The sequence below is a fragment of the Crinia signifera genome, chromosome 2 (genome assembly GCF_055691185.1).
Source record: "Crinia signifera chromosome 2, ASM5569118v1, whole genome shotgun sequence".
NCBI lineage: Eukaryota > Metazoa > Chordata > Amphibia > Anura > Myobatrachidae > Crinia > Crinia signifera.
In genome coordinates, this window is record NC_139218.1 from 180,680,655 (window position 1) to 180,701,917 (window position 21,263).

A 21,263-nucleotide genomic window follows, 5' to 3' on the forward strand; every position below is an offset into this window, starting at 1 on the left:
TATAAAAAAAGAGGCATGATTGTTCGCTAAAGTCTATATCTCATAGGACTGTTAAATAGCAGCTTCCTTAAAGCCCCCATATATTATTTCGACTGGTCTGAGGCAGTGCTTCCATCCAATTTAGAACTTGGGTTGTGATTCTGGTTTACAGAGTCCCTTGTGAATTCGCTGCGGGGACCAATGTTTCAGGTCTGTGCATGTGTGTCAGCAAATATACACATGTGCCAACGCCTTCACATTCACACACATCGGGGCAGGGGGATGTGGCATGGGGACACCCAGTGCTTCCTGGGCCCATCCCCATGCAACCCGTGTTAAAAGCCTAGAAGTGTGGAATAGAAGTGATAAATATAGCATCTGCTGTCTCCTGCCTCAGGATAAGGCATTTCATATTATTAGCACTCTCATCTCTACACCTTCAGTGGCAATCCTGAGAATTTTCCGGGCTGTGCCTCAGTGTCCAGTCTGGAAAATTCTCGGGATTGCCAAGGTTTAGAGCTGGGCACTCACTGAACTCAGGCAGCTTCGGTGCTGCCTGGCTCCCTCCCCTTCGGGTTTTCTATTGAAGTCCCCGGCGCCGGCTTATGACAAGCCAGCTGCCGGGGACAGAGACAGGGTGCGGGTGCGTAGGTCCGGGCAGCCGCTGATTGACAGTTCAGCTGCGGACCCAGGGAGGCAGTGTTTTTTTGTTTTGTTTGTTTTATGGGGAGCAATCCCCAAAAAAAAAAAAAAACACACCACTGAGGGGTTAAATCTTGGCACCCTAGCGAAGCAGAATATTCTTCACGGCACCTCTAGGTCAAAAGTTTCTCAATCTAATATTTACAAAAAAAAAATTCTCAATAAGAAAGTGTGTTTATAGAGAGGAAGCGCCTCTCATTTAGCGTTGGTCTGGCTGTCAGATTGCCAACAGCCGGAAGGGGACATGCGCATGTCCCCTTCCAACGGAGCTCCCAGTCGGTTCCCAACACCCCCCCCCCCCTTAACCCTGCCCATCTACCTGAAGCGGAGACATGTAGGGTTCCCATCACCTGCTGCAAAAAAACTGGGACCTACGCCTATCTGCCGGTGATCGCCAGCGGGGACATTCTGGTGATCCCCGGTGCTGGCTGAGAGGCGCTCATATCTGTAGGTCATCGTTAGACTCAGTTATGTAGTCAGAGACAGGATTGACTTCTATTTGCCCACATATGTTATGATTGGAAGCCATAAAGCATTGGTTCTGCCTTTTACATTGACCTTAAATCATTTCAATAGGTCCTGGACCACCATCCTGCGGCACGCAGTTTGGGAACCACTGGAGTATACCACCAGTATAGGTGGAAAATGTGTTATTAAGCCAGAGACTTCTAATTCTCTAAAACCATGGGCCGGATTCAGACCCAATTGCAGATGACTGCAAGTGAATTGCGAATAATATCACTATATGCTATCTTCTCGCACATCCATACACAAGTCACAAACCATCAAATGATTTCTCCAGTTTGTGCAAATGTCTGACCCTTCCACAATTCTGTGACAGAGACCGACTGATCGAGGTCAGCCCTGACATCATACACCCTCCCTTAAAACGCCTAGGCATGCCTGCATTTTTTTTTCTGACATGCCCAGAAAACAGACGGCATCTATCCCCAAATGTGGCCTCCAGTCAGTCAAATTGCAAGGGCATATTTGCTATTTTTGTCAGTATCTGGGCTTGCACATGTACACTATCATCATCACATGCGCAGTCATTCTATAACTAAACAACTTGTAAATTTGCACAATAACGATCAACCCTATGTCCCAAAAGTAAATAGAACATAAAAGAAACCAGACAATAAATTTTAACTAGGTCATCACACTCATGACATTGGAGTGGGTGGCAACTAACCAAGGGGCAGATTTATTAAGCTTGGAGAAGAGATAAACTGGAGTTAAGTGGAGAAAAGGTAAAAGGAGATAAAGCACAGCCAATCAGCTGTGTTTGAAAAAGAGTTGGGAGAGGATTGGCTGGTGCTTTATCTCCCTTTACCTTTTCTCTGCTTTATCTCTTCTTCAAGCTTAATAAATCTGCCCCCAACTGAGCCATCTCACCTTTTAAAGAAAGCAGTTTATCTTTCATTTAAATTTTAAATCAACATCCAAGTTCACAAAAAGGGATAGCCATGAAGCAATCAGGGAAAGGCATGGCCAGGCAATATTTCTGGTGCACCAAATCACAAAGAGCAAAAATGGGTAGATAAGGATTCCTCCATAAAGGATAGCATTAGTTAGGGGAATAACTAGAACTTCCTGGGCCCCATAGCAACATTTTGAAAGAGCACCCTTTGTACAGAGAGGGGAAGTCCAGTGTGACACATGCATCACACAGGAGTATGGGGGTGTAGCTAATGTAAGATGTAGGGAGATACCAAAATACGTACGTATCAAAGCTTAGAGAAAGATAAAGTACCAATTAAATTAGTTACTACGGGTGTGTACTGCTCATATGATATGCTGGCTGATTTGTACCTAACTGATATGCCAGCTGACAGATCGTACTGGAGGAACACACCAGAATGATAAAATGAATGATCCCTCATCACTCCTTCATTATACTGCATCGGTTCACATGCAATGTTTGCAAGTGGCCTGCAAGAACACACTACTCAAGATGCCTGATCTAAAAGGGTCAAACTGGTGTACTCGGGTACAACTGCTGCTGTAAGAATCAGTTTCCTAATGGTGACTTCAAGTTGATGAATTCACATTGACGAAACGCGTCGGGTGATCTGTCCTCCTACCATTATCTAAGATAAGCATTTTTTTATTTTATCTTTAATTTTGACTTTTTTACTATTAGTCCGGTATATTTTATACAAAATTGTTTTTATGTTATGTTTACATAACTTTATATACCAATTTGTCATCCCATAAATGTATCTATATCTAGAGATATATATAGATACAGAAGTACCAACACACTTGCCATCCCTACGAATGGGGTGCAAATATAAAATTATATATCCAATATAATTTATTGGATTGTCATCCAAAAAAAAATAAAAAATTATACTATATTAGATTTTATATATTATATAATATAATATAAATTTTTTTTTTTTTTGGATGACAATCCAATAAATTATATTGGATATATAATTATATTTGCACCCCATTCGTAGGGATGGCAAGTGTGTTGGTACTTCTGTATCTATCCATCTACCCTACAGAAGTACCAACACACTCGCCATTCCTAAGAATGGGGTGCAAACAGCACCCACTTCCCAGGATGGGGTGCAGTGGCCTGTGACCACACACTCTAGTAAATACAAACACAGGGGGCCCAGCAGTTTGTTGTAGTGAGTGCTGGGCCACCTGTGTTTGTATTTACTAGTGCGTGGTCACAGGCCACTGCACCCCATCCTGGGAAGTGGGTGCTGTTTGCACCCCATTCTTAGGAATGGCGAGTGTTGGTACTTCTGTATTTATATATTTGGGTTGATTTTTAAATTAACCTTTGTTACTGTGATCATAGCTTTCTCATGCACCCTAGATAAGCTCAATTACCTGAAACCTGTGACAGCTGCCCCTTTAATACGAATTCAGGTGCGGTGTTTGGGATGGTCTCACCTTTAAAACCCATAAGGCACTTGAGCTTTAACCCAGGAAAATAACACATGTTCATTTTAGCTATGATGTGCAAACAGTTGCCAGGTTCCCATGAAAACCAGTTGTTAGTGTAGGACTTGCAGTGAAATGGGGTCCCTTGGCGATGGGCTGCAAGCTTAAATGCATTGATCAATTTATGAACTAAAACCCCATTATTTATTTAATTGATTATTTGAATGCTAAGGTGAGTTAGTTTGTTGTAGCGAGTGCTGGACTGTGTGTGATATATATAGATATTTTTTTTTTTTTCCCGCAGTTTACAATAATTAGTCGTCGACCTCTTTATACATCGCTTTTTAGGTTTAAGTAACGTACCATTACTTTTATTTAAAGAGTGTCTGACAATACAACTAAGGAAATATTATTGTTTATAAAACTTTAAGCACAAGTGGCGCCGTTCATCCAAAACATATGGACATTTACTAAGGTTGGGGTTTTTTTTTCGGGCAACCAAATTTCAGAGCTTACATGAGGAAACAGTTGCCATCTTCAGATGGTGTTTGATAATACTGCCTGGCTCCTTCCTATGGAAGGATCTGGGGTTGCCAAGGGTACACCCCATTTGGCTCCATTTGCCTGAAGTTCAAGCATGCACATTAGCGAGTCACACTCAGCACTCCCATATTTAATGAAGGATACCTGGATGGTCCCCAATAAATTAACATGATAAATAAACCCCTGTATCTGATAAATGTCTATTACTAACACAAATGTCACCACACATATATGCTGTAATAAAGTAATGCATGCATTATAACGTGTCAGGAACATGCTGATGAAACAAAACCACAAACATGAAATCTATACTTTTCAATTGACACAATATGAAATCACAATTGAAACTGTATTTTAACTTAATTTTTATATCAGGGAGGGGGGAATGGAGTGGATTGCGCTGCTGATAAAACAAATAAGTAATGAGTTGGACACACTAGATGGCTGTAGAAGATGAATGAGTAATAGACACACTGTTTGTAAAATAAGTAATTTTATATAGAAAAATAGAAAAATAGCATTACATTTATAATCAATACATTAAAAAATTAAACCACATTTTTCAGTACAATAATTTTATAGACATTAAATTTATCTATGAAATAGTGGTCCAAAACGATGGAGATATCTTTATATTGGTAGCAGCAGACTTTCAGTATAATAAAATGATACACTATAGTCAGTTGATAGATGTATCACTTTTATGAACAAGTGAGAAACAAAATGTCCAGGTATTAGATGGACTTCGTATTCTTTAAATAGTAGTAGTAATTATGAACATGCAATTTGCAGACACAGGTAAATGTATATATGCTCACCCTTGGAGTTGAAATTCTCCAGCACTCGGTTGCCAGGTTTAGGTATGGAAAGATGGTGTCACCACTAGTGAGTAATCCTGGTGCTCCTCTCGGCAAATGCCGGTGTAGCCTGCCAGTGGTCCAGTGCAGTTTGACCTCACTGACCACTGCGGAAAAGGAGTGTTTCTTAGGATGTTTTCATTCACTGGGTGCTTCGTTGAATAGGGGTTCAATACACCTGATGTAATGGATATGGTGCTTGGTAAGGCAGCTATCAATTATTAATCGACCTGAACTCACTAAGAAATGGAATGAGACATTGGATGGATGCTCCTTCGAGCTCATGAGACTATTGATACAATATCGTGAAGAAATGGTTGACCAAACTGTACTTAAGATAGACAAACTTAAAGATGAACTACTTACACATAAGGAGAATTCGACATTCAAAGAAAAAGACGAACAAATCAATAATAGAGTCGAAAGATTCGAAAGAGAACTTTTATCAAATAAAAAAAGAAAGTGGGAGAGAGACCAAAACGATTATAAAAAAGACATAGTAAGGACATATCATAAAGTAAATTCAAATGAATCTAATGCTGAGACTAACTCATTAAATAGAGCCCGCCCCCAATTCAGACAGAGGAAACCCTCTTTTAGAAACAATCGAGATAGATCATATCAGAATAGGAGAGACAGGAATAATTCATACAACTCCGATTATAAATATAATCATTATAATCAAAATAAATATAATACCAAAGAGAGAAGCTCAATACATCCACCCCCTCAACAACCCAATGTTGATGAGACTCGTAACACTGAAATACAAACTGGTCAGGTTTTTCGGTCCAGAACATGGCAGGACCACAACCCATACACCAATTTAACCAACCATACACCAAAAAGATACCGAGACAGAGAGGGAGAAGAGGAGGTAGAAAGAGAGCAAAGAAAGCAGAGATTAAAATAGACACTACAGGTATATTCAATTTAACCACACACCAACTAACAGATCCTCAGAAAACTCTTCTTTGCAAAGGATTAAACTTTGCCCCACAAAAAGACCCAAATATTTTTGAGTTATTTACCGACTTAAATAAATTCACACGGGACTTATGTCGGAAACGTTTTTTTGCCTCTAAAGATCTTAAAAAAGCTAATACAACTGAAGATATTAACCCCATAGTATTAGACATCTCAGACAAACAAGGTCTTGAGACACTACAATCTTTGTTAGAAGAAAACAACACTGAAGAAATTGAATTGTTCAATATTAATCTGTTGAATACCTCTACAAGCCAACCACTCTTTAAGAAGAAATCTAATTTTTTCCCCCTTGAACAGAAAAGTCCCGCTATCACTATTTTCTACAATAAAACCCTAGATGATTTTAAAAAACTCTGCACAAAAACAATAAAGAAAAATACTATCAAAGATAATTTAACTAAATTAGAGCGTACAGAGCTTCGTGCCCTAAAAAAGGATCTTGCAATTGTGGTTAAACAGGCGGATAAAGGGGGTGGGGTAGTTCTGATGGAAAGAGAAGCATACTTAAATGAAGCATTTAAACAACTTAACGATGACAACTATTACTTAAAACTACCATCTAACCCCACCCCCTCTTTCCAAACACAACTCAAAAATTTACTAGATAATGCAGTGTTGGAGGGTGCGATATCCAGGGAAGAATCACAGTTTTTATTCCCATACCACCCCATAACCCCCACATTTTATTTTTTACCCAAAATTCACAAACACCTCACTTCACCCCCAGGGAGACCCATTATTTCAGGTGTTGGATCCCTCACTTCTAATTTGTCACATTTTGTAGATTCACACCTCCAAAAATTTGTTTTTTCACTCCCATCACATATTAAGGACACAACTCACATTCTGAATAAAACCCTTGATTTATCCTGGAACGAGGGTTGGGGATTCCTAACCCTCGATGTACAGGCACTGTACACCAATATACCACACGACAAAGGTGTCAATGCAGTTAGTCACTATCTGGATTCCGATATAGATATCTCACTACCCCGTAAACAATTTATCTTAGACTCTATCACCCATATTCTCACTCACAATTATTTTATTTTTGAAGATCACTATTTTTTACAACGCCTTGGAACGGCCATGGGGACCAGATTTGCGCCTAGTTTCGCGAACCTCTATATGGGCCGCCTAGAAGAACAACTCATATGGGGCGGTCCATATAGAGAGAATCTGGTCCTCTATGGCCGTTTTATTGACGATTTATTTATTATTTGGCAAGGGGGTCACGATTTGGCACTTGAGTTTGTTAATTTCCTTAACCTAAACACTTTCAATCTTAAATTCACTCACACTTTTAGTTACACTTCTGTTAATTTCCTGGATATCGCATTCTCCACTCTGGACAATACCCTTATCTCTGCGAACTATGTAAAACCAGTGGGGACAAATAATTATCTTCATTATCAAAGCGGGCATTACAAGCCCTGGATAAATAATATCCCCAAAAACCAATGGTTACGGATCCGCCGTAATTGTGCACTTGATTTGGATTATAACACACAAGCAGAAGTCATGTTAAATAACTTCAAGAGAAGAGGTTATCCCGATGCAATCCTTCAAGAAGCATCAAAACATGTAAGCACAATAAAAAGAGAAAGTCTTCTAACCACTAGGAAACAAAATAAGAAAGAATTTGTTACAAATAATACCATCACGTTTGTCTCAAAATTTAATAACAAGTCCCAACAAATCAAGAAAATTGTACTGGAAAATTTTAAATTATTGTCATATGACAAAATTTTACAGGAGACTCAGATCACCCCTAAAATTACGTTTAGAAGGAATAGCAATTTAAAAGACCATATATCTCCAAGCCTGCTACCCTCATTAAATCCTACTCCGATATCCACTTGGATTCCTCCCAAACCTCTTGGCAATTATAAGTGTAATAGGAATATCTGTATAACCTGTAAATTTATGTCTAACAAGAAGAAAGAAATAACATCTACCCATAATAAACAGGTGTTCCCCATAAAACAATTCTTGAACTGCGAAACAACATACTGCGTCTACGTGCTGGAGTGTTCATGCAAACTCCAGTACGTTGGACGAACAACTAGGAGCCTGAAAAGTCGCTTTAGGGAACATAGAAATAACATACTAAAGAAACTGCAAAATCATAGTGTCCCACGCCACTTTCTAGCAAAACACGGAGGTGATCCAAGCGGTCTGACAGTCACTGGAATTGAACAAATTGTCATCACAAAAAGAGGAGGCGATCGATATAGGAAATTATGCCTCGCTGAATCAGCTTGGATTTTCAAACTTGATACCCTGAACCCCCAGGGATTAAATGAGGCTCTTGACTTCACCTGCTTAGATTAAATAGAAAAGACTAAAAACTCCGAACTATTATAAAGTGTACATAAAACATGTCTATGGGTCTCTCACAGGGTGGGGCGACAGGGATCTACCCGACAGGCTCCTCAATGGTGACGTGCCGAGTTTGCAGACCCCACTCGCCCCGCCCCCTGAGTGATACCGTACCAGACAGTTCTTAAAATAAAACCAAATAAAATATTGAAATTAGGGATCAGTGTAATAACCTTTAAAATAAATTAACTTCCAAAGATTACTATTCCATCTGACTGTAGATGCTGTCCCCAAATGATTATTGATTGCGCTGAATCGATATACATAGATACTGCCATATTCGCTACAGATTTAATATATCTATTCTATGGGGTACACCTGACCAATATAAACATAAAAATATATACTTTACTTCTATCTACATATTTATCTTTATATTTTTTTATTCTTGATCTTTTCCTGTCTGAAAGCTATAGTATAGGGATTAAATGAGGATCTTGACTTCACCTGCTTAGATTAAATAGAAAAGACTAAAAACTCAGAACTATTATAAAGTGTACATTAAACATGTCTATGGGTCTCTCACAGGGTGGGGCGACAGGAATCTACCCGACAGGCTCCTCAATGGTGACGTGCCGGGTTTGCAGACCCTACTCGCCCCGCCCCCTGAGTGATCCCATACTAGACAGCTCTTAAAATAAAACCAAATAAAATAGTGAAATTAGGGATCAGTATAATAACCTTTAAAATAAATAAACTCCCAAAGATTACTATTTCATATGACTGTAGATGCTGTCCTCAAAATGATTACTGATTGCGCTGAACTAATATACATAGATACTGCCATATTCGCTACAGATTTAATATATCCATTCTATGGGGTACACCTGACCAATATAAACATAAAAATATATACTTTTCTCCGATCTATATATTTATCTCTATTTTATTATTCTTGATCTTTTTCTGTCTAAAAGCTACAGTAGTGAATTACTCTATGAAATTGTTCTATATAAGAAATAATCAAATAAACAAATGAAATTATGATAAACTCTAAAACTGAATGTCCATCTTCCAGTTTAAATTATTATCCATAATTATAAATGAAAACATATATATATATGTAATTCCTGATGTTATCTCTAAACCTCCCCTTTCTAACTTATAGATAATTACAACTTCCCCTTTCTGAAAGTACTAATATTTGTGTTAGTTATTCTTCTCTCTTTCATAGTAGGTATAACAACCTAATCCATTTGTATATACACTACTCCTCTAAACACTTCTATAATAATGATTGTATAGGTATATCTAAATGATTTATTCATGTGGATATTATTAACCTCTAGTCCCAATGTAATCTTGTTCAAAAAAATTCTTTTAACCAATATGTACAGACCAACCCTATATTGTACTGTATTATATCTATTTCTCTTACTATAATACAAAACATCTTTTTGCCTTTTTTGTCATTATTTTTATAATATTAATTATTAAATGTTTTCTTATATAATTTATGTCTATTAATTGTATCTTACTATATTAGGTTAATGTGTTAGAGACACTGGACACACTGTTTATTTTATTTTATTTTATTTAATCTGTTGCATTACTGAAAGTACCGCCGCTGTAAACATACAGCATATAACAACTATCCGCATAAGTGCAATATCACCTGTAAATGATTGAATTGGCCACTTAAGGCTAATTACTCCCCTTTAAATAAAGCTTTCAAAGACAACCATGTTATCCGTCTTGAAAAAGTTCCCATTCGACTGAAGGGGACGAAACGCGTTGACGTCACTATTCACTTTTACCTGGAGATTCACGCAAGCAGACTTCTGTTGTCCCACAGCAGCAGCGCAGCTTCCTACACGCTGCCGGCTACCTGCCGTTACACGCTGACCTGAATATCTCAGCCGCATCTATTTAGAGCCGGTCACCGCCGAGTACTCATTACACCAAGCCGGCTAAGGTACAGCATCCCCGCTTGTTGCCGGTTACGGACCGCTCTCTCAGTAGCAGCGCAACATCCACACGCTACTGGCTGATTGCTACCCCACGCTGATTCCACTTCTCAGCCGCAGAAATCCAGAGCTGGTCACCGCCAATTACGCTTTATATTAGCGGACCAAGGTGCAGCATTCTCGTTTGCCGCCACTACAACAGCACAGGTAAACTCACTGGCTCACCGCTGTCATCTGGACCTAACAAACCAGCTGAAGTGCAGCGCATCCTCCCCCCTATCGCTGCCGGCCATCAGCTGCCTTACCAAGCACCATATCCATTACATCAGGTGTATTGAACCCCTATTCAACGAAGCACCCAGTGAATGAAAACATCCTAAGAAACACTCCTTTTCCGCAGTGGTCAGTGAGGTCAAACTGCACTGGACCACTGGCAGGCTACACCGGCATTTGCCGAGAGGAGCACCAGGATTACTCACTAGTGGTGACACCATCTTTCCATACCTAAACCTGGCAACCGAGTGCTGGAGAATTTCAACTCCAAGGGTGAGCATATATACATTTACCTGTGTCTGCAAATTGCATGTTCATAATTACTACTACTATTTAAAGAATACGAAGTCCATCTAATACCTGGACATTTTGTTTCTCACTTGTTCATAAAAGTGATACATCTATCAACTGACTATAGTGTATCATTTTATTATACTGAAAGTCTGCTGCTACCAATATAAAGATATCTCCATCGTTTTGGACCACTATTTCATAGATAAATTTAATGTCTATAAAATTATTGTACTGAAAAATGTGGTTTAATTTTTTAATGTATTGATTATAAATGTAATGCTATTTTTCTATTTTTCTATATAAAATTACTTATTTTACAAACAGTGTGTCTATTACTCATTCATCTTCTACAGCCATCTAGTGTGTCCAACTCATTACTTATTTGTTTTATCAGCAGCGCAATCCACTCCATTCCCCCCTCCCTATTTTTCTCTTTCTGTGTGAGTCACGACAGACCCACAGGAGTGCATGCTGCAGCTGTATAAATCTGTATATACAGATTATATATAAATTGGAATTTTTCCGATATTGCCAAGCGCTGGGAAGTGTGTCTTAGAGTATTCAAAGTTTGGGATTCTCTACTACACACCCACCCCCCATCTATTTCCATTAATTTTTATATCACATTAAAAAAAAAAAAGGTGCAATAAAGGAATAAAATTGAAAACTTAATTAAATAGTAGCCCACATTATAAAACTAAACTAGGTATTGCGTGAAAAGTTGGAACAGAGAATCATATTCAATAAAAAAACATTTTATTTTGTATCCAATGACCAAAGAGTCTCTTCCTCTGTACTGATGCACTTCCATCTGCAAACTGCAGGACGCATTCTGATCACACCCCATTGGAATATAGACACCCTTACCATTCTTCTGCAGTACACCATAGAGATCAGTGATAAGAGAATTCCAAGCAGTCCTTATATCCACCAGGGAATCAGCTAGGCAATGCTCTCACAGAAGTCCTCTACATATTTCAGTTGTAGTTTTAAGGCTCAGATCCAAGTGAGGAATGCCTGATGTACAGAACTTAAGTCAATCATAGTTTCCAAAGACAAGATAAACATTTAGTCGGTGGGGTCCTGGCACTCTTGACAATCTACCATGTCTTCTGAATAATTCTCTATCTGAATTGTAGTTGTGTGAAAGTTAAATTTACTCTGTAGCTGAGAACTAGCCTCTTTCAGAACCATTTGAGCATTTGCATTTTCATCTGAGAAAAAAAAAAAAAAAAAAGAGAGGAGTGTGAGAAAAGAGGTCAGCCGCCAATGATAAACATTTTTCAGCAAATCGGCACTGATAAGTAGTCACTTACTAATGGCAATGTGAACAGAAAGGACAGGTTGCGACACAGTCAAAGCCCAGATGTGAAGGCTGTGCAGAGCTTTCACTCCATTTATAGAAAGAAGAGTATCCTTTACCATGTTAAAGTTCACACCCTTGGGGGTACCTACAATATCGAACAAATGTGTATCAACTCATTAATACAATCTCAAAACTGCATGTAATTCCTAGCCACCTCAAGTCAATTAGCATGCGGATGGTTTTAGATCTAATGCTTCATATAGTCACTTACCTTCCATTAGCACCAGAAGAACATCTCTAAGAATGGTCAAAGTAGTTCCCAAAACAAGGACAGAGAACAGAAACGTGCAGATCGGGTCAATAATTTTATATTCTGGCTGGTAGAAAAGAGATTGTTAAATAAGTGGTATATATAGAAATGTAGGAAAGTATAGACTGTACACCAATGACCTACAGTATCACCGTGGGGAGCAGATAAAGAAAGATTGAGGAGTTACCTTAAAATAGATGACATAGGCCGCAACTAGGACACCAATGCTCTGCAATAAGTCTCCAATGACGTGAATAAAAGCCGCACGGACACTAGGATTCTGTAGATCTCCATGGTTGTGTGAATGAGCGTGTGAATGAGTGTGTGACATTCCAGATCCATGACTATGTCCATGTCCAGTTTGATGAAGCGTCACTCCCATTCTACACAGAGAAAGTTGGAATAAGATCAACATGCATGCATTTCAGTTACAGTTTATTGACTGTAAAGTTTTGCTGAATTTATAAGCTTATCAAAGCTTGAAGGGATAAAGTATGAGCCAATCTGCTCCTTACTGTCATTTTCAAAAGTCTGTAAAATGGCAATTAGAATTGCTACATCTAGGATCTCAAAATTTAATAAAATCTCCCCCATCATCTCAGTCAAGTTTTACTTTTGTACAGGCTATAAAACTAACATATCTATACATTCACACACACAAAAAAAAAAAAAAAAATTTACACATTGGGCATAATAATAGTTTATATAAAAAATTAACACATATGAACAGATATATCAGGGTAACTTGTGCATTTTAGTTAAGAACACTGATTAAAAAAAAAAAAACATACAAAAAAAAAAAAAAAAAAAAAGATACAGGTTTTCCAATACAAGTACAAAGAAAGGATAAGATACTATGGTGTGCGTCTCCATTTAAGTACTGGAGCTTACGTACATGATGTTTACAGCTACTGCACAAGCAGATGTGATTAGCATAGCTTCCCCTTCAATTTCATAGTTTCCTGAAATGATTCGTTCTACTGCCAAGTAAACCAAGACTCCAGTTACCACCCAAATAGACAGTACGGACAAGAGGGCTCCTAAAATTTCTGTAATTAAGAGAAAGCAATTAAATAATGGAAAGCTGTCACACAAAAAAAAGTATTTTTTTCCAAAGACATCCAATGAACCCACCCCAAAGTCAAAGTGCCTTCATACCTGCCCGGTGCCAGCCAAAATTCATTGTTTTCGTGGCTGGGCGAGAAGACATCCAGAGGGCAAATAAACTGATCATCATGCTTGCGAAATCTGTCAGCAGGTGTGCAGCATCTGTCATTATGGCCAAACTGTGTGCAAAGTACCCACCTGGGAAAAGAAGAGTAGGTACAGTAGTACGGCAAGGGATTATTAAGGTACTATTAGAAGCTTAGAACAGAAAAAGTGTATTATGTGCTTCATTTAGCACATTTAGGTTGTATGGACTAAAGCAGATGCACTAATCCCTGGCAGTTTCACAGCTCTTACAAACACCAATGCCTTTCAGCAATGAACAAGGTGAATTTTAAACTACCGTTTGTCAAATCAGAACCTTTATATCAAGCATGTCCAAACTGCGGCCCTCCAGCTGTTGTGAAACTACACATCCCAGCATGCCTTGCAGTAGTTTTAGCATTCCCTAATAGCAAAACTGGCAGGGCATGATGAGACTTGTAGTTTCACAACAGCTGGAGGGCCATAGTTTGGACATGCCTGCTTTATATGGTATACGGTCACTGGGTCAACCAAAGTAAGTCTGACATTCATTAGGTCAACAGTCAAAAGGAAGACTGTTTTTTCACTTTATCCACTAGGGCATAAATGGAGAAAAGAACAGTGTGTCGAGCATAGGGAGACACCGTGCCCGATACAGTCTCCAGTCTGTCGACACTCTGGACAAAAAAAAAAGTGAAGACCCCATGTCGACCTTTTGACTGTCATTCTTGCCCATGTCAACATAATGCTTGCATCGACCTAATGCCATGTCGACCCTTTGATGGAGTCGACCTTCTTTGGTAGACCAAATAATTCCAACCCCCTCTATATGATAGTCCGAGCCATATGTACAGCCTGAGAGAGTTCAAATTGACCTCACTACAGTACAATGCTCAGAGTGGTGCACCAAGACATTAGGGGGATCATTATAAAGCACAACCTTCAGGACAGGGGAGGGGGAGCTCAGAATAACAGTGGGCGTGGCATTGGCATGGTCTGTTTATCATGACCCCACTATACTATATAATGCTCATAATGACTGCATTGTTAAGCAGCACTTAAACGTCTCAATTAAGTGCCTTTTGCCTTATCACACTATCCACATTCGATGGGTAAGCAGGCAGCTGTGGGTGCAGACAGGCGTAACTAAAAATTATGCACCCCCCCCCCCGCCGAAATCTCGGCAGCGCCCCCTCCCACAGTTAAACCCACCCTGTCTTGCTGCCTGCCGGGAGCTCACCTGTGGTCAGAGCCCGGGACCCGCAGAGGATTTGTCTGTGGTCCTGGCTCCCCTGTCCGCTCCTTGCTCCGAGTCCAGCGTCTAATGAAAACGGACCATCACAAAATTTCTGCCCCCATACAGCGGACAATTTTCTGCTGTATGGGGGCGGATATTTTGTGATGGTCCATTTCTTCTTACAGGGTTTGTATAAAAAGTAATGAGACCTATTTTTTTCTGACACGACTGTATGAGCATGCTCCAGGCGGGTTCAATTGAGGGGGAAGTCAGCATCAACATGCACCGAGTTACTACTACCTGGCCCGGAACCGCATCGCAATGCTTCCCCAGCCCCCAGAGTGAAGACAGCCCTCAATGGGACCGTAGTAGAGGTCAAACCAGCTTCGACATGCTGCTTGAAGGAAGTTCCGGAAAAGGACTTCCAGGGCGTCTTCCAAGCATGGACGACTTGTTGGCAGAATGTGTGTCGACGCACAAGGGTCTTCTTTTTGAATAATTTTAATTGTTTGTAGCAATATCTTCAATAAATATTTTTTTCCTGAATTTGGACTCATTACTTTTTATACAAACCCTGTATATGTGCCAGAAGTGGGTGAAAAGATGAAGGAAAAAAAAAACACAACAACACAGGCACTGAACAAACAGTTAGGTTGTATTCATTTTCTTTTATGATAACTACAGTATATGCATAACAGTTATATTTTAAGGCTGAGAAACTCTAATCTCCTTGCAGCAAAATTTGCTGCAAGCCACAGCAAAAGGTTTTTTATAATGGCCATATATTACACAGGTGCTATTGGGAGGTGTACATGCAACAGAATCAATGCCAATTAATCCACATACATGCACAGACTGTTTTATAAACAAGCCTTCTATGGTGATGCACACTAACCATTTAAATTAGAACTTCATATAGAGAAACCTACTGAAATCAGAAAATAGGGTCACAAAATACCCTCAAAACAATAGGTTGTGCCATTTTTCAGTAGGAACTCAGGGCCTGATTCAAACCTGATTGCACAGCACATTTTTTGTAAGCAAAAATCATGTGCACTGCAGGTGGGACAAAGAACATGTGCAGAGATAATTAGATTTTTGGTGCGGTGTGTTTAAAATGAAATCTAAATTGCAGTGTAAAAATAAAGCAGCCATTATTTACCCTGCACAGAAACAAAATAACTCACCCACATATAATGGTGTGTACACACGGTGCGATCTGGCTGCTGCCGGGACCCATGATTGGCTGGCAGGAGGGATAAAAATCAAGTGTCATGCTACATTGAGCAGTATGGCCCTCGTGTCGATATAGTAGAAACAGACTGCGCATCAGGATCAAATGCAGCCAAACACGGTGTGATATTGATTAACTTTCTATAGATTTCGACTATATAGTCAAAAATCACACCGTATGTACACACCATAATTAATGATACATCTGCCCCACCTGCAGTACATGGTTTTGTTCCTCAAAAAGTTTTTTGAGTGCCTTCTTCATATTAGATTACCGGCTTCCTTAGTGGAAGATCAGGAGTCCTACTACCATGTGGTTTTTAAATGTGGTTTCTGAGATCATTCATTGTCCTGGGGAAAACAAGGTCTTTGCCTCCTTTGGCCCCCCTGAAGATCAGATAGGCAGCTGCATTGGAAGAAAAGATGAGGCAGGTAAGGCAAAGCATCACTGCTGGTGCCCACCCAAACTCTCCATCGCCACTTGCAGCCTGGTTACACCCACATCATTACATCACATGCAGACAACAATCAACATTGGGTGATCGGCTGCATCTTGCCTCTCCCACTGGTGATCTCGATTAAAAAAAAAATTTTTAAAACACGCACAAGTGCCAGAAATAAAAAGGGAGCACTGATCTCCCCCCGAATTAGCATATGATCACACAGAAGCAAAAAGTTGCATCAGTGATACATTTTGATGGGCAACAGTGTCCAGTGCCCCACGGACACTGTTCTGCTCTCCATAGCATCTTAACAATAAAGAGTGATGCTAGGTGCAGTACAGCAGCTTGGAAAACATTGGGCATGACTAATAGGGATGTAATGCACAACCACTCCCCGCGGTGAAAGATCACATCTGTGTCAGTAAGGTTATGGACCCTTTTTGACACACGGCTTTGGTGTGTACACAGTGCACCCCTCTTACTCTGAAAAGTATATTAGATAGTAAGGGCCAGATTTATTAAGCGATAAAGTTGCAGACCCACCAGCCAATAAACTCCCAACTGCCATTTTTTCAAATCCAGGCTGTAGTTGGGAAGTTAGGAGCAGATTGGCTGCTGCATTATCATGAGCCACTTTCTAACTTTACCAGGCTTAATACAGTTGCCCCCCCCCCCCCCCCCCCCATTACTTGATAGGCTATAGTACCATGAACGTTTGTTTTTTTTACTAGAGAAAGGTCTCATTAGGAGGATGAAGGTAGTTTTATTTTGCCAATAGAAAAAAAAAAAAAAAAGACACAACATAACCCACTAGACCAGTTCCCATGTACCACCAACAGGTCATGTTTTGTGGATTTCTTTAAACCTGCTGAAAGGGCCAGTAATTTCTGCATTAGCTTTCACACAGCCACCTGATTCCACAGACAGACATTCTCAACACATGAAAACCCTGATTTTTATTCAGTACTTGTCCCTGCATCTTTTGAATGTGATCCTTTTCTGTACCTATGGGGTATATTTATGAGGAAATGGCTTTTCAAACTCTCATTTAGAAAAAAAGAAATAAAATAAATTAATAATAATAATAATAATAATAATAATAGCCTGCCAGATTTAAAAGGTGATTAATATATAATGTGAAACAAGACTGATTTTGCATTTACTGTGATAGTCCGTTCAAATATTGCAATGATCATGTGTGTTCAGAATCTTTTGCATAGTAAATATACCACTATGTTGCAACACCATGAAATGTTCTTCAATGATTTTACATATAGACCATTTACATAAAGTGTAAATGCCATGTTCCTCACCTATAACCTCTCCAATCATAAAAAGCAGACAGACCGCTGATGCCACATAAAGCTTCCGCCGAGCATGCTCCTTTTCTTTGCGGTGCAGGTCCTCCTGTGCCCGGTGGGAGTGGCAGTGCTGGTTATCCTGGTTACCCAATTCAATGCCATTCAGATCTGATACATAGGTAAACACCTGGCTGTGGAATTCTTTCCCTTGGACTCCAGAGTATGACCTTAACAAAATCAGCAAAGATTTTTACAGGGAACAATTCTAGGGACCAAAAAAAAAAAAAACACCCCTATATTTTTATACATAAACAGGCTAGCAAACTAATGAGGGTGTGGTATGACACTCAGACAGTTGGGATTCTGGCAGCCATTAGTCTTACATCAGAATCCTGACTCCAGGGACTCGGGCAGGGGGACGAGCGTTACAAAGCCCTTTGCAGGCTCAGTGGCTTGCTGCCCTTGCCACAGGGTCTATTCTGCCTCTATGGGGGCTGTGGACCCCCACGAGGGAGAATAGCCTTTGTCAGATCCTGACTGTCGGGCATTTAACAGTCGGAATTCTGATGTCAGAGTTCTGACCATCGAAATCCAGAGCGTCACCCGGCACCCAACTAATGGGACATAAATTAGTCCACCATAATGGGCCATTGCAGGAGGGAAATAAAAAATTAAACAAAAAAATATAAAAAAAATCCATACACCACACACGATAACCAAATATAAACATTAACAAGAAGGCTAATTTATCACAAATATATTAAACAAATATTAATTATAGGTTGACCATCAGATCTTTAAACCCCTCTTACCATGAAGTAGTTAACAGTTTTATTAACTAAATAGGAGCAAAAGGAAGCCAAGCACTAATTAAGCAGTCTGTCTAAATAGGTTGCTATGGGTTAATGCCAATTTGCACGTTGTTGATAGAACTTGCAACAACCAAGGCTACTTGTTTGGCTACTTTCCATATTGCATGACTAACGCCTTTAACAGTGTTTTGTTTGTTTTTTAAAGAAGTCCTCTATAGGTACACAGTACTTTTGGCTACTTTACCCTCGTTATAGCAAAAGTATTTACACATTTAATAAAGTGTCGCTTGTATAATGGATTTACAGTCTCAACTATGAATAAGTCAAATAAAAATAAAATAAACTATACTAATTATGAGAAAAAAGGTCCTCTATACAATTCAGCAATACATAAACCCAAGTGAATGAGGGCTAATCGCTGAGAAACGTCAAGTTTAAAAAGTCAGGATACTAATACCAATGTAGTGATGCTACGTCTGCACCTGGTTATGTGCATGAACGCTGCACGCTTGTGGGTCACCGGACAACTATGATAGTGATGCAGGAGATGTATGTATGTATGTATGTATAGGATATACATAAATGTAATCTCACCGGCTCTCCCCTTTCAGGAGCTGTAATTTCTCCTCTCCGTCCATCTGTAGCTGAGCTGTTAGTGGACTGTTACGTTACGTGTATAGTGGCTTATTCCGCCTTGTGCCGCACTTCTCGTATATCTTTCTCTAATACTGTCGGTTTGTCTGTCCTTTTATCTCCTGGACTCCGTGTGACTGTAGCGCCGGGTGCAAAGCGCCGGCTGCAAACATTCCCAAACCCCCAAAGAGCGCCTCCCGTGTGCAGAAGTCTCCGAATCCTGTGTCTGTTCCTGCAGCTCACCCTTCTCCTGGGAGAGAAAGACGTCCCTTTTATTCTCAGGGGCTTCCTCTATCATTGTTGCACACGGACCCAAGCAGCATTCCACAAAAAGTTGCCCAGTCCACAGTTGCCAGATATCAGTAAATGTATGTTATGTAGACTCCAAGGAAAGCTAAAATAAATAAATGGGTGTGTGTGGATAGATATAGATATATCTGTTATATCATCTGTGAAAATACTACTTCATGAGCAACAGCACGTTGTGTCCATCATTTGGTGGAATGGGTTCTAGTAGGGGTGTTAATCCATTGGGGCCCGTACAAATAACAATAGTGTCCAAAACCACTATGTAGCATTATAGGCGCCGATTCTGTGGGTGCTCAAGGCTGGAGGGCGGCAGTTCGCCCCTCGCTCCCAGCATGGAGGGTTAGCGCACTGTGTATAAAGCTGGCGGCGTCCCTGCAGTGATTAAGGTGCTGGAGCAGGCATTGGTGTGCGTGCCACGGGGGTACCTGCGGCGCAGTGTATAAAGCTAGCGGCGGCGGCGGGGTCCCTGCAGTGAATAGAAAATAACTAGCGCTATGCGGCGGTGTGGGAAGCACTTCTGGGTTTGAAAACACTTGCCACATGCTGATTGGCTGAGATTCAGCCAAACAGCGTGTGGCCAGTGTTTTCAAAATCAGAAGCGCTTCCCGCGCCGCCGCATATCGCTAGTTATTTTCTTTTCACTGCAGGGACGTCGACGCCGCCAGCTTTATACACAGTCCCGCAGGTACCCCCTGCGCACTCCTGTCAGATGGTGCAGCAGGTCGTCCCCCCGGCACCGGGGCGCCCATACCCCGAATCGCCTGGGGTGCTCCGGTGCCTTGCACCAGCCCTGGCTCAAGGGCTTGAGCACCCCCGAAAATTCATGAGCACCCACTGTCCACCCCCCGAGTCCCACTGGTCGGCGTAGTACTACTACTGCAGCTGTGGAATCTGATCAATGAATCATCATACCCGCTGCGGCCGCTATAACAGCACTTCCACCCTGCCTACAGACTATTGCATGCCTCATGCAGCGTGCACTCTTACGCGACCTCCGTGACGCTCACCGCGACCCAAGGGGTGCCGTCGCCAACCTCTCCCTCCCTCTCCTGCAAACACACAGCGTGTCGGGGCACCTGCTACAGCAGGAGAAGGCAGCTTACCGGGTCCCCGTGAGCCATGACCCCGTCCCCAATGGAGACTAGTAACCTGGCAGGAGCGGGACCGCCCGGCATCTAATTACAGTAAATCACGCTAATTTATTCTCCTTCTATGGGTGTCATGGACACCCATGGAGGGAGAAAGTTTCGGGATTTCGGGGGTCGGGATTCTGAACGCCGGGAAATTGACTGCATCCCATTCCGGATTCGGTATGGAATCCCGGCGTTCAAATTCCCGACGCAGGAAATTGACTGCCTATTCTGGCTTTATGACTAATACGTCATAATGCCAGATTCCATAGAACAAAAAAATCTTTAGCAACAACTATCTGTGCAATATTTCTCATTCTGAGCCTCTGAACTGTTGCTAAAGATATTTTTGTTCTATGGAATCTGGCCCCTATAGTTTTGGCTTGAGCACCCACCAGCAAAAACATAAATCGGTACCTATGTGTAGCATGCAATTATAGCATGCATGTATCAAGGAGTACCCTCAGGTTGCTGTGAGTTGCTCGGAGAGAGGTAGCAGGACTCCTTTTTGCTTGTGTTTCTGCAGT

The 21,263-nt window shown here is 40.6% G+C and overlaps 1 protein-coding gene across 1 annotated transcript; it reads right to left on the reverse strand.

The window, feature by feature from the left end:
* Positions 1 to 11,442: 11,442 nt before the first annotated feature.
* SLC30A2 (solute carrier family 30 member 2) lies at positions 11,443 to 19,555 on the reverse strand. The gene is made up of 8 exons (XM_083173267.1): positions 19,259 to 19,555; positions 17,865 to 18,079; positions 13,606 to 13,752; positions 13,343 to 13,496; positions 12,635 to 12,830; positions 12,409 to 12,514; positions 12,148 to 12,282; positions 11,443 to 12,045 (listed from the first exon to the last, which is right to left on the reverse strand). The coding sequence occupies exons 1-8, from the start codon at positions 19,300 to 19,302 to the stop codon at positions 11,900 to 11,902; spliced, it is 1,143 nt and encodes a 380-aa protein (XP_083029393.1). The 5' UTR covers positions 19,303 to 19,555; the 3' UTR covers positions 11,443 to 11,899.
* Positions 19,556 to 21,263: the final 1,708 nt, after the last annotated feature.